General features: G+C 41.1%; 1 protein-coding gene across 1 annotated transcript in view; it reads right to left on the bottom strand.

Moving 5' to 3' along the window:
* Nucleotides 1-11,754: 11,754 nt before the first annotated feature.
* Nucleotides 11,755-22,260, bottom strand: part of mvk (mevalonate kinase) — an 11,693-nt gene continuing 1,187 nt past the window's right edge. Inside the window, exons 3-10 of the mRNA XM_037680435.1 lie at nt 21,983-22,127; nt 19,530-19,685; nt 18,249-18,352; nt 18,089-18,134; nt 17,867-17,957; nt 17,354-17,473; nt 14,060-14,213; nt 11,755-11,906 (exon numbers count right to left, since the gene is read on the bottom strand). Of these exons, the coding sequence (XP_037536363.1) occupies nt 11,755-11,906; nt 14,060-14,213; nt 17,354-17,473; nt 17,867-17,957; nt 18,089-18,134; nt 18,249-18,352; nt 19,530-19,685; nt 21,983-22,127 (968 nt within the window). The remainder of the gene's footprint in view (nt 11,907-14,059; nt 14,214-17,353; nt 17,474-17,866; nt 17,958-18,088; nt 18,135-18,248; nt 18,353-19,529; nt 19,686-21,982; nt 22,128-22,260) is intronic.

Below are 22,260 nucleotides of genomic sequence, written 5' to 3' on the forward strand. Positions count from 1 at the left end.
GGATGGATGGAGAAGCTGAAATTTCCTAAATTCATCGGCCTTCATGAGAACCAGACTGGCAGAAGGTAACAGCCTTTTTTCTCTTCATCTTCTGCTTAGACATAAAAATCCAAGCGGCTGACGTTTTAAACACGAGTGTTAACGTGTCTGAATAGCACCTGGAAGCCTTGTGAAAAGCACTGACAGATCTCATACTTTTACAATCGGGGCAGCTCTGACACGAGGGATTTGCTCTTAAAACGGAGCACGGGGAGGATGAAGAGTGGCATAAAAATCAATGAGGCCTTTCAGAGGCAACATGAAAAACCAGCGCCTCAGCTTGCAATTAAAAAAAAGAGCACTCCTGGTGCTTAGGGGAGGCGGAGCATGTTGCACGTGCCCTCAACTTCACAGGATCAATTACAGGATCAATACTCAGACATGACACAATTCCATAATGGAAACTGGGACGTTGGACTGCTGCGTGTCGCTTGTTTTAGATGTTTACAGTTGTTCAGCACAAGCAGGACTGTGCACTGTGCAGCCGTATCGTACAGATGGTAAAAGTATTTCTAGACCAAACAGACTGTCAAATATTTAGACTATGTTAAGAAGTGTTACAGCAGGAGTCAGTGGGGGTAGTGTATGTCTAGATCTACATTTGACTTATACTTTATACAAGAAGTACGGAGCAATGCCTGCTCATGGGTTTGGTTAGTAAAAATCCACATTCAACAACTTTTGGCTGGCATTTAGCAACAAGTGAAGTGGGGGAAGATGGATGGAGTGGTGGCGCAGAGGGTAGAGAAGGCAGGTTTAGGTTTGGTTTATTTGTCATTTGCAAAAATCAACACAAGGTCAACAATGCAATGAAATGCTGAGGACGAGAAGAACCATCTTGACTCGCCAAAAAAGAAATGACAAGAAATACCAAAGCTTGCAGCAAAAATACAAAAAAAAACAAGGCGTCAAAAGTGAAAAAGAAATACATCTACAGTGAGGTTATTTCAGCAGCATGGTTCTGTTAGCGGCGTGGTCTTATTAGCAGCGTTAGCAGGTCTTGTTAGCAGGTCCCACTAGCAGCTTGATGGTAATAAAGACTGCAGCAGCTGTCCTTACAGACTGCCCTCCAGAACCAAGTCCAGCAGACAGAGAAGATCCAAGGTTTTACCCGCGGAGACGAACAGGTGGTTAGAGTTTGGTCCATGCAGGCAGGTGGAGGATCATGGAGACAGCCACCATGACAGGCCGGATCCTGAGGCCGAAGCTGGATGGGGACCAGGAACTGAACCACAATGGTAGGATGGCATGATGGCAAGGCAGCGACACAGAAAACTCCAAAAGTGTGCCTCGGTCATACCCGTAGCATGGGTGTGTAGTGTAGGTGCAAAAAAGGTAAGAAAAAGAACAACAGGAACTAAAAGAGATTGACTCAAAGTGGAGCTCCCGTCAGTGTGGCCATACTGCAGCGATTGTGGCAACACTCGACACTGTATGTCGAGAAGGTTGCCAGTTCGACCCCTGACCGACAAGATGAAAATGTGGGTGGGAAAGATGAAGAATCCACACCTGCCTCTACCCTCATTTCCTGCTCCCTGAACCCCTGAGCAAGTCCCCCAACCCCCACAAACCACTCCCCCAGGCACCCTAGATGGCAGCTCTCTGCTCCACACAGAGGACTGTGGTAGCTCAGCGGTCTGTGGTTGCATCAGGAAGGACATCCAATGTAAAAAACAATTGCCAAGGCTTCATGCAAGTTAGTTTGCTGTGGTGACCCCTGAAGAAGAGAGCAGCCAGAAAAAAAAGAGCAACAAGTGAAACATTGAAAAATCCATTTCAAGCTTTGTAAATTGGAATGTTCTGTCAAACCTTTCCAAAATCGCTACTTTAACTTGTTTGCTCTGTGTAAATTAAAGGTTTGAAATAAGGCACACTACAAAAGTCTACAATAAAGAGGAGTAGCACAGTGAGCAACATCAGCTGTGGTGTCAGCTCAGCTCGACAGCGACACCAGTTCTGGCTGAAACCAGCAGTCACAGCCTGTTAAGATAAACGTTGTCTCGTGATATAAAATAAGTTTGTTAGGCTTACATTTGTATGATGTGAAGATTGTAACAAAGGGAGTCGATGAATTTTGTACCTTTAAGTATTAATCTGATTTGTTTTTGCATGTTGTGTTAATTCTTTTTCAGGATTGGCTGCAGTTTTTAGTATTCGGATATTAAAGCCAAATGACAACTACAGTACCTACCTTTTGAAGTCGAACAGAAAAATTCATCTAAGAGTTCAATTATTTTTGCAAGAGACGCATAGAGAATAAATTTAGTCTAGAGATCATACAGAAGAAACAGTCAGTTTGGTTTCCTAATAGTTTTGCTGTTGCTCCATGTTTGAACCATAGTTAGTTTTTGTTGTTGCGCCAGTTTGACGAGTAGTTTTTCTGTTCATGTTCCTGGTTCTGTTTATGTTACAACCACCACAAGTTTTCTTTTGTTCTCCATTACACACAGGCTGACATATTTCAATTTTTTATTTCTTTTAATGTTGATTATAACTGACAAATAATGAAAACCCCAAATTCAGTATCTCAGAAAATTAGAATATTACTTAAGACCAATTTAAAACATGTTTTTTAGAAAAGATGACCAACTGAAAAGTATGAACATGAAAAGTATGAGCAGGTACAGCACTCAATACTTAGTTGGGGCTCCTTTCACCTGGATTACTGCAGCAATGCGGCGTGGCATGGAGTCGATCAGTCTGTGACACTGCTCAGGTGTCATGAGAGCCCAGGTTGCTCTGATAGTGGCCTTCAGCTCTTCTGAATTGTTGGGTCTGGTGTATCATCTTCCTCTTCACAGTACACCATAGATTTTCTATGGGGTTATGGTCAGGTAAGTTTGCTGGCCAATTAAGAACAGGGATACCATGGTCCTTAAACTAGATACTGCCTGGTAACTTTGGCACTGTGTGCAGGTGCCAAGTCCTGTTGGAAAATGAAATTCTGCATCTCCATAAAGTTGGTCAGCAGCAGGAAGCATGAAGTGCTCCAAAACTTCCTGGTAGACAGCTGTGTTGACCTTGGACCTCAGAAAATACAGTGGACCAACACCAGCAGATGACATGGGCCCCCAAACCATCACTGACTGTGGAAACTTGACACTGGACCTCAAGCAACGTGGATTCTGTGCCTCTCCTCTCTTCCTCCAGACTCTGGGACCTTGATTTCAAGACAATGCCAAATTTACTTTAATCCGAGAACATAACTTTGGACCACTCAGCAGCAGTCCCAGGCGAGACGCTTCTGACACTGTCTCTTGTTCAAGAGTGGCTTGACACAAGGAATGTAACAGCTGAAACCCATGTCTTGCATACATCTGTGCGTGGTGGTTCTTCAAGCACAGCCTCCAGTTGCAGTCCACTCTTTGTGAATCTCCCTCAACATCCTCTCTAGGGTACAGATATCTCTATTGCTTGTACACTTGTTTCTACCACATTGTCTCCTTCCCTTCGCCTCTCTATTAATGTGCTTGGGCACAGAGCTCTGTGAACAGCTAGCCTCTTTAGCAATGACCTTTAGTGTCTTGCCCTCCCTGTGCAAGGTGTCAATGGTCGTCTTTTGGACAAATGTCAAGTCAGCAGTCTTCCCCATGATTGTGTAGCCTACAGAACTAGACTGAAAGACCATTTAAAGGCCTTTGCATGTGTTTTTTTGTTAATAAGCTGATTAGAGTGTGTCACCAGGTGTCTTCAATATTGAACCTTTTCACAATATTCTAATTTTCTGAGATACTGAATTTGGAGTTTTCATTAGTTGTCAGTTATAATCATCAACATTAAAAGAAATAAACATTAGAAATATATCAGTCTCTGTGTAATTAATGAATACAATATACAAGTTTCACTTTTTGAATGGAATTACTGAAATAAATAAACTTTTTCATGATATTCTAATTGGCAGCACGGTGGCGCAACTGGTAGAGCTGCTGCCTCTCAGCGAGCAGGTCCCTGGTTCAAACCCCGGTCCAGGGGCCTTCTGGGTGGAGTTTGCATGTTCTCTCCGTGCATGCGTGGGTTTTCTCCGGGTACTCCGGTTTCCTCCCACAGTCCAAAAACATGCATGTTAGGCTGATTGGTAACTCTAAATTGTCCCTAGGTGTGAGTGAGAGAGTGAATGGTTGTTTGTCTCGTTTGTCTCTATGTGGCCCTGTGATGGACTTGCGACCCGTCCAGGGTGTACCCCGCCCCTCGCACAGTGATTGCTGGACATGGGCACCAGCGACCCCCGTGACCCAAAATGGAATAAGCGGGTAAAGAAAATGGATGGATGGATGGATGATATTCTAATTTTATAACCAGCACCTGTATAATCAGCACACCTGTTGTCTTTCAGCAATCACCCCTCCCAGTTTATCAATTTCGTGTTTCCTCAGTTCTTTCATGCATCTTGCTGCTTCTGGAGTTCTTGGTTTATTCTAGAATTGAGAATTGAGAATTCTAGAATTGCGCCGCTCAAGGTGGCTGCATGTTGGAGCAGCTCTGTTACTTTCATTCTGAGATTTTGCTTTTGGAAACTTTAATTCCTCTTTTTCTGGATGTAAATCGCATTTTTTGGATGATCGTTTCCTCTGGTATCAGATGCTGTGCAGCTGGAAGGATTTTTACTGAAACTTTTTTTAGTTTTGGACATTTGTTATGATGCGTAACCATGGCAACAAAGCAGTTTTCTACAACCAACAGCAGCTGATCAACATCTCAAAAGCTCAAATAATATCTCAACTACAGCCCCAAATCTCAAATGAGTTGAAAAGTAAGTTCTGTGGACGCATTCTCATCTACCTGCCAGCTGCGCTCAAGTGCCTGACCACTGAGATCCTGGGACTAACAGGAAACATGGGTCATGACAGCGGAAGGACAGGATCGTTCCTGGACACCTACAGTTGGCTGTCCGCAGTGACAAGGAGCTCGACAGACTGCTGGGAGGAGTGGCCATCGCTCTAGGAGGAGTTCTTGCGGGCATTCGGGCGGCCCTGCTGCCCAGGAGGACCGAGAGGCCAGCAGAGTCTGACAGCAAGCTGGATCTGGGTGGACAGATCAGTATCTGTGGCCAGATTCTTCGTATTCGCTGCAGGAGATCCTTCCTTCCCACAGCAATCAGCATCTAACAACTCTTGAATAAAACCAGGATGATGAGCTACGACAACACTTAATTTCCCTCTGGGATTAATAAAGTATTTTTGAATTGAATTGAATTGAATTAAATTTATTAAAGTCTGTCTTCACTGAGTTTCCCTCCTGCATACCTGCATTTGGGTCTTTCTGTACATCACAAACAACTAGCTACAGACAGGAGGTGGAACACCTGGAGAGCTGGTGCAAAGAGAATAACCTTCACATCAATGTAAAAAAGACAAAGGAGATGATTGTGGACTTCAGAAGGAACAAACACACCTACACCGCCCTGAACATAAGAGGATCTGCGGTGGAAGTGGTCTCCAGCTACAAGTACTTGGGTGTACACATGAATGACAACCTCAGCTGGAGCAACAACACCACCAGCCTGATGAAGAAAGCTAATCAGAGACTCTACTTCCTCAGACGGCTGAGACGAGCCTCCTTCTACAGGTGTGCAGTGAAGAGCATCCTGTGCTCCAGCATCAACGTGTGGCATGGAGGCTGCACAGAAGACTGCTGGAGTCAGTCTCCCCACCATCCATCCATTATCTTTTACCCGCTTCTTCCATTTTGGGTCACGCGGGTCGCCGGTGCCAATGTCCAGCAATCACTGTGTGAGGGGGGTGGGGTACACCCTGGACAGGTTGCATGCAAACTCCACCCAGAAAGGCACCCAGACAGGGATTTGAACCAGGGACCTGCTCGCTGAGAGGCAGCAGCTCTACCAGTTGCTCCACCGTGCTGCCCCCTCCCCACCATCACAATTATACCTCTAGGTGCAGGGAGAGGGCCACCTGCATCATGAAGGACACCACATACCCAGCACATACTTTTTGCCCCACTCCCCTCAGGAAGGAGGTTAAGGAGCATTAAGTGTAGAACCACTAGACTGAGGAACAGCTTCTACCCTGAAGCTGTTAGACTCATGAATCTCTAACCAGGATAATCGCTGTGAAAAATCACATCATGCTGCTGCTGATCTGTTTCATGCTGCTGCTGATCTGTTTCATGTTGTTCATTCGTGCTCATCTGTTCACACAGACTCATGTTTGTGCTGCTGTTCGACGTGATGTTTTTATGCTATTAGTGCTTAGTGTATTATTAAGTTGATGTTTTCCTTACTTCATATCTTCATCTTATTACTGTTTTTCTTTTACATTTTATTGTTGGATGTAACTGGGACCCTGTGTACATAATCTCGTTCCACCACATGAGATGCGAATGACTAATAAATCTCTCTGAATCTCTGAAACAACCACACGTCACAACCAGATGTTCCTAATGTTGGTGTTTTGGTGATGTGTACAGCAGGGGGAATAAAATGTGGTTAATTTTTACTATCATTTGAAGTCAACACAGACTTCATCACACTTAATAAATGACTAAATTCATGTTGCAAGTTAATTACCAGTAAACCTGAGGCTTGTCGAGGCCATTCTGACAAAACACTGAATAGATCAATTTTTTAAAACCCGCAGAGATCAGGAACAAGGACTGCAGATATACGCGCTGCCGAGTCAAAAGGTATTGGAAGCTCCAGTGTAAACGATGGATAAAATATCTTAACGTATTTTCCACATACAAGGACCCACCCTAAAAAACATAAATGGCATAAATCTTGCTGAACAGCTTCCTTCTGCAATCGATCATAGTTGTTCTTTTCAACAGTTAAGCCAGAGCATTAGCTCTGGACATTCTGATTTGTTGAAATCAGGTCTCTCTTGTAAATGAGTCCTCGAGGCTCAATGGGATTTACCTGTCTAAATAAAGATTGAATGAATGAATGAATAATTTGTCTACAGAAATACCAGACAAATCAAGCCTCGGTTAAAAAGAAAAGCCCCTTTGTGCAGGTGTGTATATTTATTCGGTAACTTTATTAAGAACGTACTTGTGTCTCCAAAAACACAACGCTTTGTGTCTAGCAGGACTGCTAATATGCAGAAAAAAAACCGAGTCTCACCAAAAGCCTTCATGTGAAATTAGCACTCTTCTGTAATTTGTTTTATGACTGTTTTTCCTAAGTATTGCCTCCTCCTACAGCCCAGTAACCCAAATATTAGGTTAGCTGGAGATTCTAACTTGACTGAATGTGCATGTAAGGTTGTCTCTGCGTTGGTTTTGTGCTCAGACTCTACCCCATCTCTTGGGGCGGCTGTGGCTGAGCGGTTAGAGCAGTCGTCCTCCAATGCGAGTGTTGGGGGTTCGAATCCACCAGCAGTCGCATGCTGAAGTGTCCCTGGGCAAGACACTGAATCCCTCATAGCCTCTGATGTGTGTCCCATCAGTGTATGAATGTGATCTAAAGCACTGATCAGTCTCTTTAGAATGGTTTGTTCAATTAGCTTTGTAAAGATGTAGTGCTGTATGAATGGGTAAATGAGGACACAGATCGTAGTGTAAAGCGCTTTGAGTATCTTGAAATAAGATAGAAAGGCGCTGTATAAGTACAGTCCATTTGTCAGGTGACAGCGAGATTAGGCTGAATTTACTCCTCGTGTATCCAAAGTTAAATAAAAAAAAAAAGCTTTGCGTCACTGTAAGGAGCTCAAAACAAAGTAAATGCGAACATTTTTTAACTAAATCCTTTGAGTTCTTTGACCTTGCCGTCTTAATCAGACCCCTGCCACCGGCCTCCAACCCCCACTTACCAAAAGGGCAAATAGCCCCAGGAGGATCGTACAGCTCATCATGTTAGAATGGAGCTCATGATGTCAATGTTGCCTTAGTCATTGTGTCATTACAAACACTAGTACAAATCTTCCTCTTCCTCTTCCATTTCTAACAGAAAACACATAAAAACAGGCACTTTTCACAATAACAAGTGATCCAGCAGCCTATAGATGTGAATGCAAGTGTTCACTGTAAATATTCTCATACTGAAACCCCATTAGCAAAACCACTGGACATCAGCATCATGATATCTTGTCAGCCAGATCTAATTTTGTATTCAATCTTAATGGTTCCTGACAAGCATTTCACCCGCTGACAGGGGACCAGAGGGAATGTGCCACAGTGTGCAAGACCACTCAGCAAATTCACATTTAGCATTTCATTCCTCCTGCTTGGACAAAATGAATTATTCATCCTCGCTTCACTCGCATTGATTCATCCAGCCAAAACTCCCTAAAACACCAGAAATGTTAAATGATTTGTACGTGCCCCTCATCGCCGAGGGGGCAGCACAACTGTACCTCTCCAATTCTGACATTCTCACCAAATCCTTGACCCCTTTTTTCCACCCTCCATGAGTTATCTGAAATAATCTCAGGCCCTCTTTAGATTCTATTCATCAGAGCAGAAAGAAGCCGGCATTGACATTGATATAAAATACCATCTGTGCCTTGCAGGGGTAAAAAAAAAAAAAAAAGGGGGGACTGAAAGAAAATGAGACTGAAAATAAAAAAAGGAGTTTCAAATAAAACTGGCTCTGTTGTCTCGCTCTCTGCCTTCCTGCCCCCCTTTTACTCTCCTCAGTGCCATTTCAATTGAAAAGCACAGTGGTAATTAAATTCCAGCAGGGGTCAGGGGCAACTGTGCAGCATACTGACAGGGGGGCTGCCCTGACATAAAGATGACACAATTCAACAGGACAGAGGGGGCACCCGGCTGAAGAGTGGAGGGAGGGTGACAAATGCCGTTTATTCACATCCACTGCCAGAGTTGGACTACTCAATCACTGTGACATTTAAAAAATAGAAATTGAAATGGATATTCAAACTGAGCCGAGTCCCACAGTGACCTTCACCACAAACCCCAGATCCTCGAAGCAGACCCGTCTGCTTCTGTGGTATTTACAGCATATTTTCTGACGCTTAGGAGGATGAGCAATTATGAAGGAGAATTTGGGGAAAGCTGTTGTGACTTTGTGTGTTCGAGTGAAGGAGGCTGGTTTTGTTTCATCACGTTATAATCCAGAACCTCCAGAGTCCTCGCTCTCCTGCTGTCCCCCTGTCTCCACCCTCTATTAGCTGAACACAACCACTTCATATTTATATGAAAAAAAGGCCCAATCACAGAAATATTTACAACATTTTTTATATTTCAGCACTTTGTTGGCTACTTGAATTCAGTTTGAAGTGGTATTTATGATGGGTATAATTTGAGGAAAATTATTTTTTATTACAATTTTTTTGTGTTTATTGATCATTTTCTGAAAAATACTTTTAAGAACGTGATTACTGCAGATACCCATGCTCAAAATGCTAGATGTAAGTTCTGGATTATTTTCATTAGTTTGATTCTAAAAGACATGCTAGCTTTGAACATTTGCAGAAAATTTCTAATGGAATTCTGACAAAGAAATTATTGTATCTGAGCTCATTAATGTCAACAGATTTATTTAACAGCATTTGTTTCTATCTGCTGCCATCTAGTGGCCAAAGCTCTTTATGAACATGATCATGCACATTAATGAGTTTAGTTTGATCACAAAACCCAAGTTCCTGTTAAAGATTGTTTATTGAAAAAATAAAATAAAATCAATCAAAAAATCTGTTAACATTTAAGAAAGTCTGGTTCAGCTCCACTCAGAGTGAAATATGCTCAGATCGTACCAGTTCATAAAATTAGTTCAGTATGTGTATAGTGGGAGTGGTGTGCTGCTGACCTCAACTCGGGATGTTGTGGGTCGGTGGGCGTAATACTTTGAAGACCTCCTCAATCCCACCGGCACGTCTTCCAATGAGGAAGCGGAGCCTGGGGACTCTGGGTCGGGCCCTCCAATCTCTGGTGCTGAGGTCACCGAGGTGGTTAAAAAGCTCCTCGGTGGCAGGGCCCCAGGGGTGGATGAGATTCGCCCAGAGTTCCTTAAGGCTCTGGATGTTGTAGGGTTGTGTTGGCTTACGCGACTCTGCAATATTGCGTGGACATCGGGGGAAGTTCCCCTGGATTGGAAGACCGGGGTGGTGGTCCCCCTATTCAAAAAGGGGGACCGTAGAGTGTGTTCCAACTACAGGGGAATCACGCTCTTAAGCCTCCCTGGTAAGGTCTATTCGGGGGTTCTGGAGAGGAGGGTCCGTCGGATAGTCGAACCTCGGATTCAGGAGGAACAGTGCGGTTTTCGTCCTGGCCGTGGAACACTGGACCAGCTCTACACTCTCAGCAGGGTCCTGGAGGGTGCATGGGAGTTTGCCCAACCAGTCTACATGTGCTTTGTGGACTTGGAGAAGGCGTTCGACCGTGTCCCTCGGGGGGCCCTGTGAGGGGTACTCTGGGAATATGGGGTACCTGGCCCTTTGATATGGGCTGTTAGGTCCCTGTATGACCGGTGTCAGAGCCTGGTCCGCATCGCCGGCAGTAAGTCGGGCTTGTTCCCGGTGAGAGTTGGACTCCGCCAAGGTTGCCCTTTGTCACCGATTCTGTTCATAACTTTTATGGACAGAATTTCTAGGCGCAGCCAAGGTGTTGAGGGGATCTGTTTTGGTGGCCTTAGGATTGCTTCTCTGCTTTTTGCAGATGATGTGGTCCAATTGGCTTCATCAGATCGTGATCTACAGCTTTCGCTGGAGCGGTTCGCAGCCGAATGCGATGCAGCCGGGATGAAGATCAGTTCCTCCAAATCCGAGGCCATGGTCTTGAGCCGGAAAAGGGTAGAGTGCCCTCTCTGGGTCAGGGAGGAGGTCCTACCCCAAGTGGAGGAGTTCAAGTATCTTGGGGTCTTGTTCACGAATGAGGGAAAAATGGAGCGTGAGATCGATAGGCGGATAGGTGCAGCGTCTGCAGTGAAGCGGGCGCTGTACAGGTCTGTCGTGGTGAAGAGAGAGCTGAGTCAAAAGGCGAAGCTCTCAATTTACCGATCGATCTACGTTCCCACCCTCATCTATGGTCACGAGCTTTGGGTTGTGACCGAAAGAATGAGATCTCGGATACAAGCGGCCGAAATGAGTTTTCTCTGCAGGGTGTCTGGGCTCTCCCTTAGAGACAGGGTGAGAAGCTCGATCATCCGGGAGGGACTCAGAGTAGAGCCGCTGCTTCTCCACGTCGAGAGGAGCCAGTTGAGGTGGCTCGGGCATCTGTTTAGGATGCCTTCTGGACGCCTCCCTGGTGAGGTGTTCCGGACAAGTCCCACCAGAAGGAGGCCCAGAGGAAGACACAGGACACGCTGGAGGGACTATGTTTCTCGGCTGGCCTGGGAACGCCTCGGGATTCCCCCAGAAGAGCTGGCCCAAGTGGCTGGGGAGAGGGAAGTCTGGGCCTCCCTACTTAGGCTGCTACCCCCGCGACCCGACCCCGGATAAGCGGAAGAAAATGGATGGATGGATATGTGTCAAGTCTTGAACTTCCCACAACAGTATTTTATTTTATTTATTAACCTTTATTTAACCAGGCAAATCCCATTTAGATCACAGATCTCTTGTGCAAGGGAGGCCTGGGCTTGAAGGCAGCCTAACATGCATGTTTTTGGTCTGTGGGAGGAAACCGGAGTACCTGGAGAAAACACACGCAAGCACAAGAAGCAAACTCCACAAAGAAAGACCCTAAGTCCAACCGGGGATTGAACCCAGGACTTTCTTGCTGTGAGGCAACGATGCTAACCACTGAGCCGTCGTGCTACCAAGTCATAAGGAGTTTGTTTTCTCATTCAGCCACACGTGTGCTTTAGTAACTGTTTAAAACCTCCAGGACTTCCTCTTTGACGGAGACGAGTGAATGCTGCTGCACGCCTGGACCACCGATGCTTGTTTCCCAGCAGTCGAAGCTGCAGTCTCTCAGGTCCTGCACCGTGCTCTGGACTATCAGGGAGTCGGTTTCTACAACATAAACAAGTCAGAGTAAATTGATGTCACAAACATTCAAAATGAGGATAAAAAATACTTTGTAAGCACGGCGGACATGTGTCTATCCCCTTCAGTCCCCCTAAAAATGCCTAAAACGCCTGGAAAACACATACCCAACTTCAATTAGACTCTGTTCTTGAACCCTTTGGTGTACAAGTAGAAGCTTGATTTATCCAGAAAGGGAAATAATTATTGTATGATAAGTATAACTAATATGAAGTTTGCAGTCAGTGGAGACTTTGGGCTCTAGAGACAATAGGTGAATCTATTGATCAGAAGAGATGCCAGTCAAAAGGTGAGGACTCACAGCCATTTTAACACTGTGGTAATTAAATTTAAAACAAGGAATTTACAAGGGTCTGTGTTCAAATCTAAGTCAACAGGGTGTTCACCAGATAAGGTGCACCAGCTGATTCTTTTAAGACAGAATTTCCAGTTTCTCTCAGGCGTGGATTCAAAAAAAGTCACTGTTTCAGAGAAAATGAAGACTATTGTCATGTACACAAACAGACGAACCGCAGCAGAAAAGCAGCGTTGTGTTAACAGGGACTTTATTAAAAAAATGGAAGGAAAGATCCAGATACTTCAACCAATTAGTCAATAGAAACACACAAAACACTGTTAATTCATTGGACAGAGACCAATGCCTGGTACATCTCTGATGCTAAGAAATTTAAAACATCTGGAAAAGACCAGAAACGGCTCAGTGAACAAGACTCAGAACATCAACGTGGACATTTAAAGCACATCCAGTTCAAATGATCCAATTTTTAATTCAGATGCAGCTTCCAGGGCTAAAAATGTAATATCTTGGTGCTTTTTTTAATTCAGAAAGGTTTACTCTAACGACTCTCGGAGCATTAGGACAGACGGATAACACTGTTTAAAAATAACTGCATTTCACAGAGGAAATGGGAAGAAAGCAAACAAGGACATTTATTTAGGGATTTATAACTTATTAAAAATGCAGTGTGCTATAGGCTGCAGGCATCAACAAACACTGAACTCGCAGGTTAGTTTGCTTTGCCAAAGAGAAGTTTAAATACAATTTCCTTTTCTGCAGTACCCTTGCACAGTCAGACAATTATTCTTTGAAAAAATAACTAATTTTCCACTTCTCAAACTGTGTCAGAGACAAAAGGAAAGGGGAGGAATATATGAAAACAGTTTTGTCACTAGGGATCTTTGGTCCATTAAAAATACCTCAAAGTAAATTCAGTAAACATTTGGGCACACTCAAGTCATGAAGTTATTAGAACCAGTAATTGTTAAAAAATAAAGAAACAGAGATGAACCATTTTCATCATTTTGCCAAGATTGCTGTCAGAATTTAGCCTGATGGAATTATAAAAGTAAAATGTAAAGTATTGTCTGTCTGGTATGTGTGAGCAAAACACGGAAAAACTAAAACAAACGAGAAGGGCTTTGTCATTGTTAGAACAGGAATGAATCATTAAAGGCTTTTTTGGCGCAAACAAGAGCAGAAAGAATGTTTCACTGAGGAGAAAGAGGAGGAATTTAATCAAATACCAACCAAATCTGAAAACGGTTATCACAATTTATGTGTAATGACAAAAGTTGAAAAAAAAAACACCAACGTGTACAACTACAAACATACTTGAAAATCCTCTAAGTACCATTTGAAAAGATACAAGGCAAAATGTTTTGCTGTGGCACTCACAGCTACTCTAAGCAAAAACCTGAAGTCCTTTAAAAACAAAAACAAACAAAAAATGTTGGAAAATCAAAATCACAAAAATGAGAAGATTCTTTGCTGCAACAAAAACCATATACACGCTGAGATATTTGCAACAGAGACTGTCAAGGCCTTTGAAATTGTTACCATTTCAAAACTGGAAACAATGGGGAATTAATGGGAACAAGCCTGTATCAATTTTTAACAAATGTGTCTTTTCTAACTTCATGGCCTTCAAAATTTAGATAAGCTTTGTCTCTTGTCACAAAAATGAAATGAAGACTGCACGTGCCCAAACATTTGCTCAGTAAGAAACTACACGGTGTAGTTCAGCAGATGACATGAAGTATTTGAATGACAAAGTCAAACAATATATGGAACTAAGGTTATACACTGTTATAACATGTTGAGAAGTGTTGTTGTTCATCACCTGGTCTCAGGAGGGTGATGCCACAGCCTCCTCCACCTGCGCCTGTTAGCTTGCTGTGGAGTCCTTTGGCCAGTGTGACTCGACACAATGTGTCTAAGGCAGGGTTTCCCACACCCATCACATTCAGATGATGCTGGTTGATGTCAATAAGCTCCTAGAAACAACACATTTAGGCTGGAATTAAAATGTCATGTTTAACTGGAAGGGCTTTCTCAGTCCACGTAAATGTTTATTTTTCAGCTGCAGCTCCAATTACATTTGGAGTTCCACATGGCTCTGTTTTTGGACCTGTTCTGTTTTTTTTTTATTATTATATAGAGTATGTTGCTTTTGGAGTGCATTTGTGACAATCATGTTAACCCTTTACACAAGGAGTGTCCAAACTTTTTTTTAAACAAAGATCTACTTTTGAAGTTGCCAGTTTGCTGAGATCTATTTGTCTGGTCTTAGTATAAAACACATTGTTGCATTCCAGGTAAACCATGGGTCATAATATTACGAGCTTCTCCCCCCTCCTCACTTCCACAAAGGCCAACGCATCAAACAGAATATAGCATGTTACCAGTTGTATAAACTTCAGTCAAGAGTTGTGACAAACAAAACGGTCTACCTAAAACATTGTTGAGCACCGATAACACACGAGCTACTTAAAAACTGTCGCTCACGCACGCCTGCACAGGTAGCCTCTGCTGCTAGGCAACGAAAAAAGAGCCACCCCAGTTCAACCGGTCATTGATAGAAAAACTTTCATTTTCCTTTCTTTGCTGTTGTTGTTAAGAATGGTGTAAGTGCATCTAGTACAGGTTCAGAGAATACAGACATAATAAAATGCTAAACATTAAACAAGGGTTAAAAAAGGTTTAACTCTCCAAATCTCATTATTAACTAGAGATAGACGTAATGGACAGCCCTGCTTTACATCGCTTTGCTGATGACATTCTGATCTTTTTGCCCATGAAAATCACAAGAGTACCACATACACACTATACATCTGTTGACAAACTATTATACAGCAATCTATAGGAATGGCGCTGATGAGCAAAGACCTTGAAGCTGAGATGATGAAAAGTGCATGTGACACTCCATCTAGTGACGATGCATATGTGTACAAAGTTCTGTTAAATTATCTTGAGCAGGTTAGAAGTTTTGGGTGGAACAAGAGAAAGTTTATGGACGGACGTAGACGATACAATAATGTGTCCGCCTTTCAACGGGCGTATAAAAAGTAATGAAGCCTCTGCCTCAAATAAATCAGTTGACATTTAACAAAGTTTGGCTCCATTTCTTTATCAAACATTAAAAAAAAAAACTATTTATCTTTCGTTTGCATATTTATGCTTTTACTTAATATTTAGCTAGTTTTACGTACCATATTGCTAATTTTAGCTTTTTGCTTGTTCTAACCACTTTTAAAAATTAGCTACTCCCTTGTCATCTTTACCTTTAAGCTACTGCTCTATTCGTTTAGTTCTTATGCTAGTGCTTTGCTGCTTTTCCATTAATCCACTCCATTAATTAAAAAACCCAGACTCTACCCTGCAGCTTGTTCTAACTTCAGGCCAATCTCAAAACTTCCATTTCTTTCTAAAATCTTGGAGAAAATAGTTTTTAGTCAACTAACCAAGTTTTTGAATGTAAATGGAATTTTTGAGATTTTTCAGTCAGGATTTAAACAACTGCACAGCACCGAGACAGCTTTAGTAAGGGTCTGTAATGACATTCTGCTAGTGAATGACTCTGGTCAGTCTGTGATCCTGGTACTCCTCGACCTTACCGCTGCATTTGACACTGTTGATCACAGCATCCTTATGTCACGGCTAGAACACTGGGTTGGGATTACAGGGGTGGCGCTAGAATGGTTCCGTTCTTATCTGGGTGACAGGAGTTTTTGTGTTAACTTTGGCAATCATTTATCTGCTTCTGTCCCTCTTTCCTGTGGGGTCCCACAAGGCTCCATTCTTGGACCCCTTCTGTTCTCATTGTATCTGCTCCTCTTGGGGTCAATCCTGAGGAAACATGGTATTTCGTTTCACTGTTACGCCAATGACTCTCAGATCTATCTACCTTTAAAACCAAACAGTTCTTGCTCCATCCTCCCTTTGCTAAAATGTCTTGATGACATCAAGACTTGGATGGCTGCAAACTTCTTGAGCTTTAATGATCAGAAGACTGAGGTCATTGTGTTTAACCCAAGCTCTACCACTGTCACTGATCCTGTAAACCTGCACTCCCTTCAGCCTCATCTAAAGCAGTCAGTTACCAATCTCGGGGTAGTGTTAGACTCAGACTTTAAGTTTAATAAACAGATCAACTCTGTTCTACAAAAGAGCTTCTTTCAGCTAAGGCAGATAGCAAAGCTTAAGTCCGTTCTGTCCAGATTCGACCTTGAAAAACTAGTCCATGCATTTATTACTTCCCGGCTGGACTACTGTAACTCACTTTATGTTGGGGTTAGTCAGGCTTCACTCTCACGTCTCTAGCTCGTACAAAATGCTGCAGCTCGGCTTTTAACAGGAACTCACAGGTTTGAGCACATTACTCCGGTTCTGTCCTCTCTTCACTGGCTTCCTGTGCATGTCAGAGTTGATTTTAAAATTCTCCTGCTGACATTCAAGTGCATTAACGGCCTTGCACCATCATACCTCTCCGACCTTCTTCATCCTTATACTCCTTCTCGGGCTTTGAGATCATCAGACCAGCTGCTTTTGGCCGTACCAAAAACCAGGCTGAAGCTCAGAGGAGATCGAGCGTTCTCAGTCGTGGGCCCTAAACTCTGGAACAATCTGCCCATCAACATTCGACAGGCCACCTCAGTCTCTGCCTTTAAATCTCTCCTAAAAACACATTTATACTCATTGACATTTAACACAGGGTGATCAGCTTTAGATCTGGTTTTTCATTGATGCTGATTCTGTTTATGCTTTTGTTATTATTCCTATTTAACACAATGGTCATCCAATCTGATTTAGTATTTCATTGTTTCTAATTGTTTTTGGTTTTATATTTTTATTCCATGTGCTGTAAATATATCTTGCTACTTTTTATCTGATGATGTGATATTTTTGTTAAGCACTTTGGTAACAGTTTCTGTTTTAAATGTGCTCTATAAATAAATCTGACTTGACTTGACTTTTAGTGTATGTTCTTTTTGTTTTAACTTTCACAAGAGTTTCAGCTTCTTCAGAAAATTTCAGCAAAGTCATTCAGGACTCAGCATTCAACTCACATTTTTAGAGGAAATGCAATTTCTCTAGTTTCTCTAAGAAATGTGCACAATGTACTGATAATTTGTACCTCTAGAATATTGTAGTGCTCCCCTGTGATAGGTTCACAAGTCATGTCTGTGAGGACTTTTTCACAAGTGCAGGAAATGGCATCAACTGAGTCAAGCACAGGGATCATGATAGATGGAAACTGCAGGAGGGGAAAAACAAAAACAAAGCATAAATTTCACAATTTCCAGCCATATTTTTTTCACAGAATTTGTAAATAAAAATAAAAATGTGTGTTTAATTAATAAATCTCCAACATTTATTGATGGACCGATGACAACACATCAACACGTTTGACTTTGATCGTGCTTAACGTTGCCACATCTCTGTCTGAGATGAGGTGGAAATCTGCACACCTGCTGATGTCACCAAGGCAACAGCACACAAGGGGTCCCTGGCTAAGAGTTTAATTTTAATATTTTATGAAGGCACTCAACCCCATGCTCTGGAGTATCAGCCACGCAAAAGCACCGCCTATTATATTAATTATAGTGTCGGCAAGAAACACACGGGGGAGGGAAAAACCATTTAGTACCTTGTTAATTCTGTCTTTCACCCTGGCAACAAGTACTTTGGTGCTTCGTGGTACTTTGGTGTTAGTGAGGAGGATTCTTAATAATGGCACCCTGAAGTAAGAAAGACCATAGTTCAGACAGTCCACATTTTCACACAGTATTTGGTTCCTGGGAGCCAAAACACAAGTTTTTGTTTAAAAAAAAAAAGTATTTAACCAAAAAGTGTTGATCAGTGTCAGAACCTGCTCAGTGGTATTATCTTCCCAGCTAAGAATCTCAGCATGCCACCTGCATAAAAATAAATAAATAAATTATTAGATGCATAATCATACATTGATAATCAGCAGTGGTATTCCTGAAATAGAAAACATCACAGGTCCTACGGCAGGTTCCATGCCTCACCCCACGTTCCCACAGCATTGTCGACTCCTGAAGGATTTCCATGGATCATCAGCTCCCCTTGAAAAGCCCAACTGTTGATGAGCTCCAGGTCCTCCTGGCACCACCTAGAGTTAAAAAAAAAAATCATTTTAAAACCCAAATAAACATTCACAAACACTAGTAATAAGATGTGCACTTGAATGATTAGCAACTATAAAGCCTGAATAATCTACAACAGGGTTTATAAGGAAAAAAACACTAAAAAATGATGGTGAATATTCATTAAAACATTACTTTGTGTACATGACTGCCTTTAAAATGCTTCGTAGCGAGTCATAATGTCAAAACAATTAATGGTAAAACTAGTGGACACATTAAATATAAATAAATTAGTAAAAAGTGTTGTAATTATAGAATTATTTTCTCATTTTGCATCACATTTTTCATCCACACAGAAACATTTGTGACGATGTGGCGATACATGAATACACAGATAATCTGCACATCTTTAGTGGTGAACACAATTTTGGAAGGAGCATGTGGTATATTTTTGACTAAACATATTTGCTTGCAGTTCAGAAATATAATGTGAGCCATTAATGAAATAACAAACGTGGACTTGTGTAAAAGTTTGATTTATCAATTTCAGAACTGTACAAACTTGTTTTCTGAATTCCCAAATACTTGCACAGTTGTTCAAAAAACAAACTAGAGCTGCACAATATATTTTTTTAAAAATATAATAATATATTGTATATTTTTTAATGTCTAGATTGCAAAGATTTTAAAAGTAAATATCACATACAAACCGCATGCAAAAATATAAATTTATCAATCTGATAACACTCACTCCACTAAATACCCACAACCAGCACATGGTGAGAGCTGTGAACACTGTAATGACAGAATATGTGGGTTTCAACAGATATAATCACAATATTCTATAATAATACTGCAATTTCGTGTTTTCCTAATGTTATGCAACTTTACTGCAAATAAATCAAAATGACAAACGTTCCTGTTTAAACATCTTTTTTTTTAACTGTTGCTGACATGAAAATAAAAATCCATTAAAAAAAAATTATCCCATGACTTAAGTTTCTTTTTAATTATTATTTATTCTCACTATTTATTATCAGCCCAAACACATTTATGTAAAAACACAACACACTGTGTAACGTGTGTAAAGAAACACGTGTCGTATAATATGCTTTGAGGTTTAACGGTTTTAAAAAATGAGTTCAAATGTTCCATTTATGTGGGGAGCTCCTTTTTATGTAGACCTTTATATGATCTTCATACCTGGCGGTGTGCTCCCACTCTTTCAGAGGAGAAGTAATGGTTCCACTTGCACAGAGCAGAGCGGCAGCCAGACACACCGAGTAGGCAGCACTGGACCCGAGTCCTGCCCCAGGTGGCAACTCTGACCACACAGTCACAGTCAAGCTGGGCAGCTCACTGAAAATATCATTACAAAGACAATTTATTGGACTTAAATACTGAACATGGGATCAATTACATATGTCCAAATATGGCAGTATAATTGTATTTATTGTCAATTCAATTTCCAGGACCACAAAACAAAACCTATGGACGTTACTCTTATTACTCTTATGCAACAGAAACTTTTCTGATTCATCCATCAGTATCTATCTGTCACAGAGGCTGTTTTCGTGCAGAGGGAAGGATACTCTAAACTAATTGTTCACTTCTCTCTAGGGAAAAACACATCCAGGCTTGTTAAAGGGTGCACAGTGACCCAGTGCCTGACTCTCATTAGTGGCCATCCTGTCAGAAATCTTTCACCTCTGCGAGACACGCCAGCGCTGCGCCAGCGTCGATGAAACCCTCCAACAACCTGCAGCTCTAATGTTCCCGAGCACGCTCGCTATTCACATCTGCTGGAGCCGCAAACATCCTCCTACGTCTGTTTTCACCTCAACAAAGATGCTCATTTACTTCTCTGAAAATGTTTTTTTATGTAAATGAGAACTTTAATCAAATTAAAAACAGAGTAAAAGTTCTTTAGAAGAAATTAAATGTGGTTCAAATCTACAAAAACTTGAAATCACTCATTTATTTTGTGAATGTTGATGTTGAATAAGCAGTCACTACTGTTGTTGTTTTGTTTTTTTTCTTTTCCTGTTTGTGATTACCGGTACTTTTATATGCTTTTCAGCATCTAGCTACTTCAGCAAACTTTCAGCTCTTTTAACCATTCAGCTACCAAAACGTTTAGCTCACTCAGGAGATCGGTGCTATGAATTTTGGTATTTGCAACTACTGGTATTAGACTTGTTAAAATATTTCACTTTGTGTTGTTTTATTTGAGATTGATTTATTTTATTATTTTAGACTATTTCTAATTTGTATGTTTTTGTTTAGCTAATTTTAGGTTTTGTGTATTGTTTTGCTAATTTTGTCTTTTAGCTGTGGTTTATCTAATTTTAACAGTTAGCTATATTAAAAAAAATTAAGCTTTTATCTACAGCTTTTTTAGTTTTAAAAGGTTTCAAGGTTTTACATTTTTTATGTTAATCAATGATTTTGACTTCTGTTTAGTAAATTGTAGCTTTTTGCTACCATTATGCTAACTTTAGCTTCTAGCTACTACCGTATTATGTTTAGGGTTAAGCTACTGTTTTGCTAATTTTGGCTTTTAAATAATGTTTTGCTGTTTTTATGTTTAACTACGGGTTCACTGGCTTTAACCTTTAGCTACCATTTAGCCACTGTTTTGCTAAATTTAGTTTTTAGTGACCGGTTGGCTAATTTTAGCTTCTGTTTCACCTTTGAGTTTCAGAATTTGACTGTCAGCGTTTTCAATAAATTCCAGCAGAGATTCAGCAGTCAGCATTCACACTGCAATTTCAGAGAAAATGCTATTTTTTCGAGTTTTATGCTTCAAGGTGCCAGACTTTCCTGTCATTTTTTAATCATCTTATCTTCATGTTTTTTAAAGATGCACTGCAACAGTAGAACAGCTGCAGTGCATTGTTCCACTTTACAGTTTTAAATTAGGTTAAAGGCTCAAAAAATGTTTTTTTCCTCCAATGAACACACATTTGCAGATGCATCATTTTTGTTAAAATTTTATTTTCTCAAGCTCTAGATTGAAAATAAAACAAATCTACAAGTGTAATAATGCAGTCAATAGAAAGAAACAGTCTGTGTAGTCATACTGAACATTCTGTAACATCATCTATATTAAGTTTATCCTCTTTTACTTATAAACATCACTTTGAAACATATCTGCATGACTTCTGTCATTTTTGGCCAATCGGAACAAACGCAGCTTTTTCAAAACTGATGGTTTGAAATGGGTCGTTTCAGATAAAGTTATATTTGAACATTTTTCTTCCCTATTTCTACGGCCGTATCGTTTCCTCCCCACTCCCGTTGTCGTCTAAATACACACACACAAAAAAAAAACAGACTTGAAGTCGCGTGAACTCTTCAGTACAAAATATTTCCTGACAAAACTAACATTTTTCAAATTAATTCACACTCAGATGCTAATGGCAGAAGGCATGAACACTTGTATGCAGCTCAAGTGTCAGTTTATGAGTCTTTTCTCTATTTTTACCTGTTTGGAGAATAACTGAAAGTAGAAATCAGCTAAACTAAACTGTGTGTGCTGTCTTCTTGCAGACGATTGTGTGAATTAGACTTCAGTTACCAATATACATATATATTTAACAAAATAGTCTGCTTTTAGTAAAATGTGAAACTTATGGGACACGTAGAAATCTTACCCTGATCCAAAGAGCGACAGGTAGATGTAAAGGAAGGCTAAGATGGCCGTGTTGCTGCTGTTCAAACTTCCGTCGGTTGCACCCAGAAAATCACGGAGTCGCTTCACAAATTCAGCATCCAGCCGTTGTCCCTCTTCCTTTTTTTCTAGTAATGTAGAAAAAAAAAAAAAGCAGCAGTTTCAACTATGAGAACATAAAACAGATATATAAATATGAAACGTAATTTTTACATCACACGTCTCATATATATATAGATATATATTCGTATATATGTATAT

Source organism: Nematolebias whitei, chromosome 8, assembly GCF_014905685.2.
Source record: "Nematolebias whitei isolate Nwh7 chromosome 8, NemWhi1, whole genome shotgun sequence".
Lineage (NCBI taxonomy): Eukaryota > Metazoa > Chordata > Actinopteri > Cyprinodontiformes > Rivulidae > Nematolebias > Nematolebias whitei.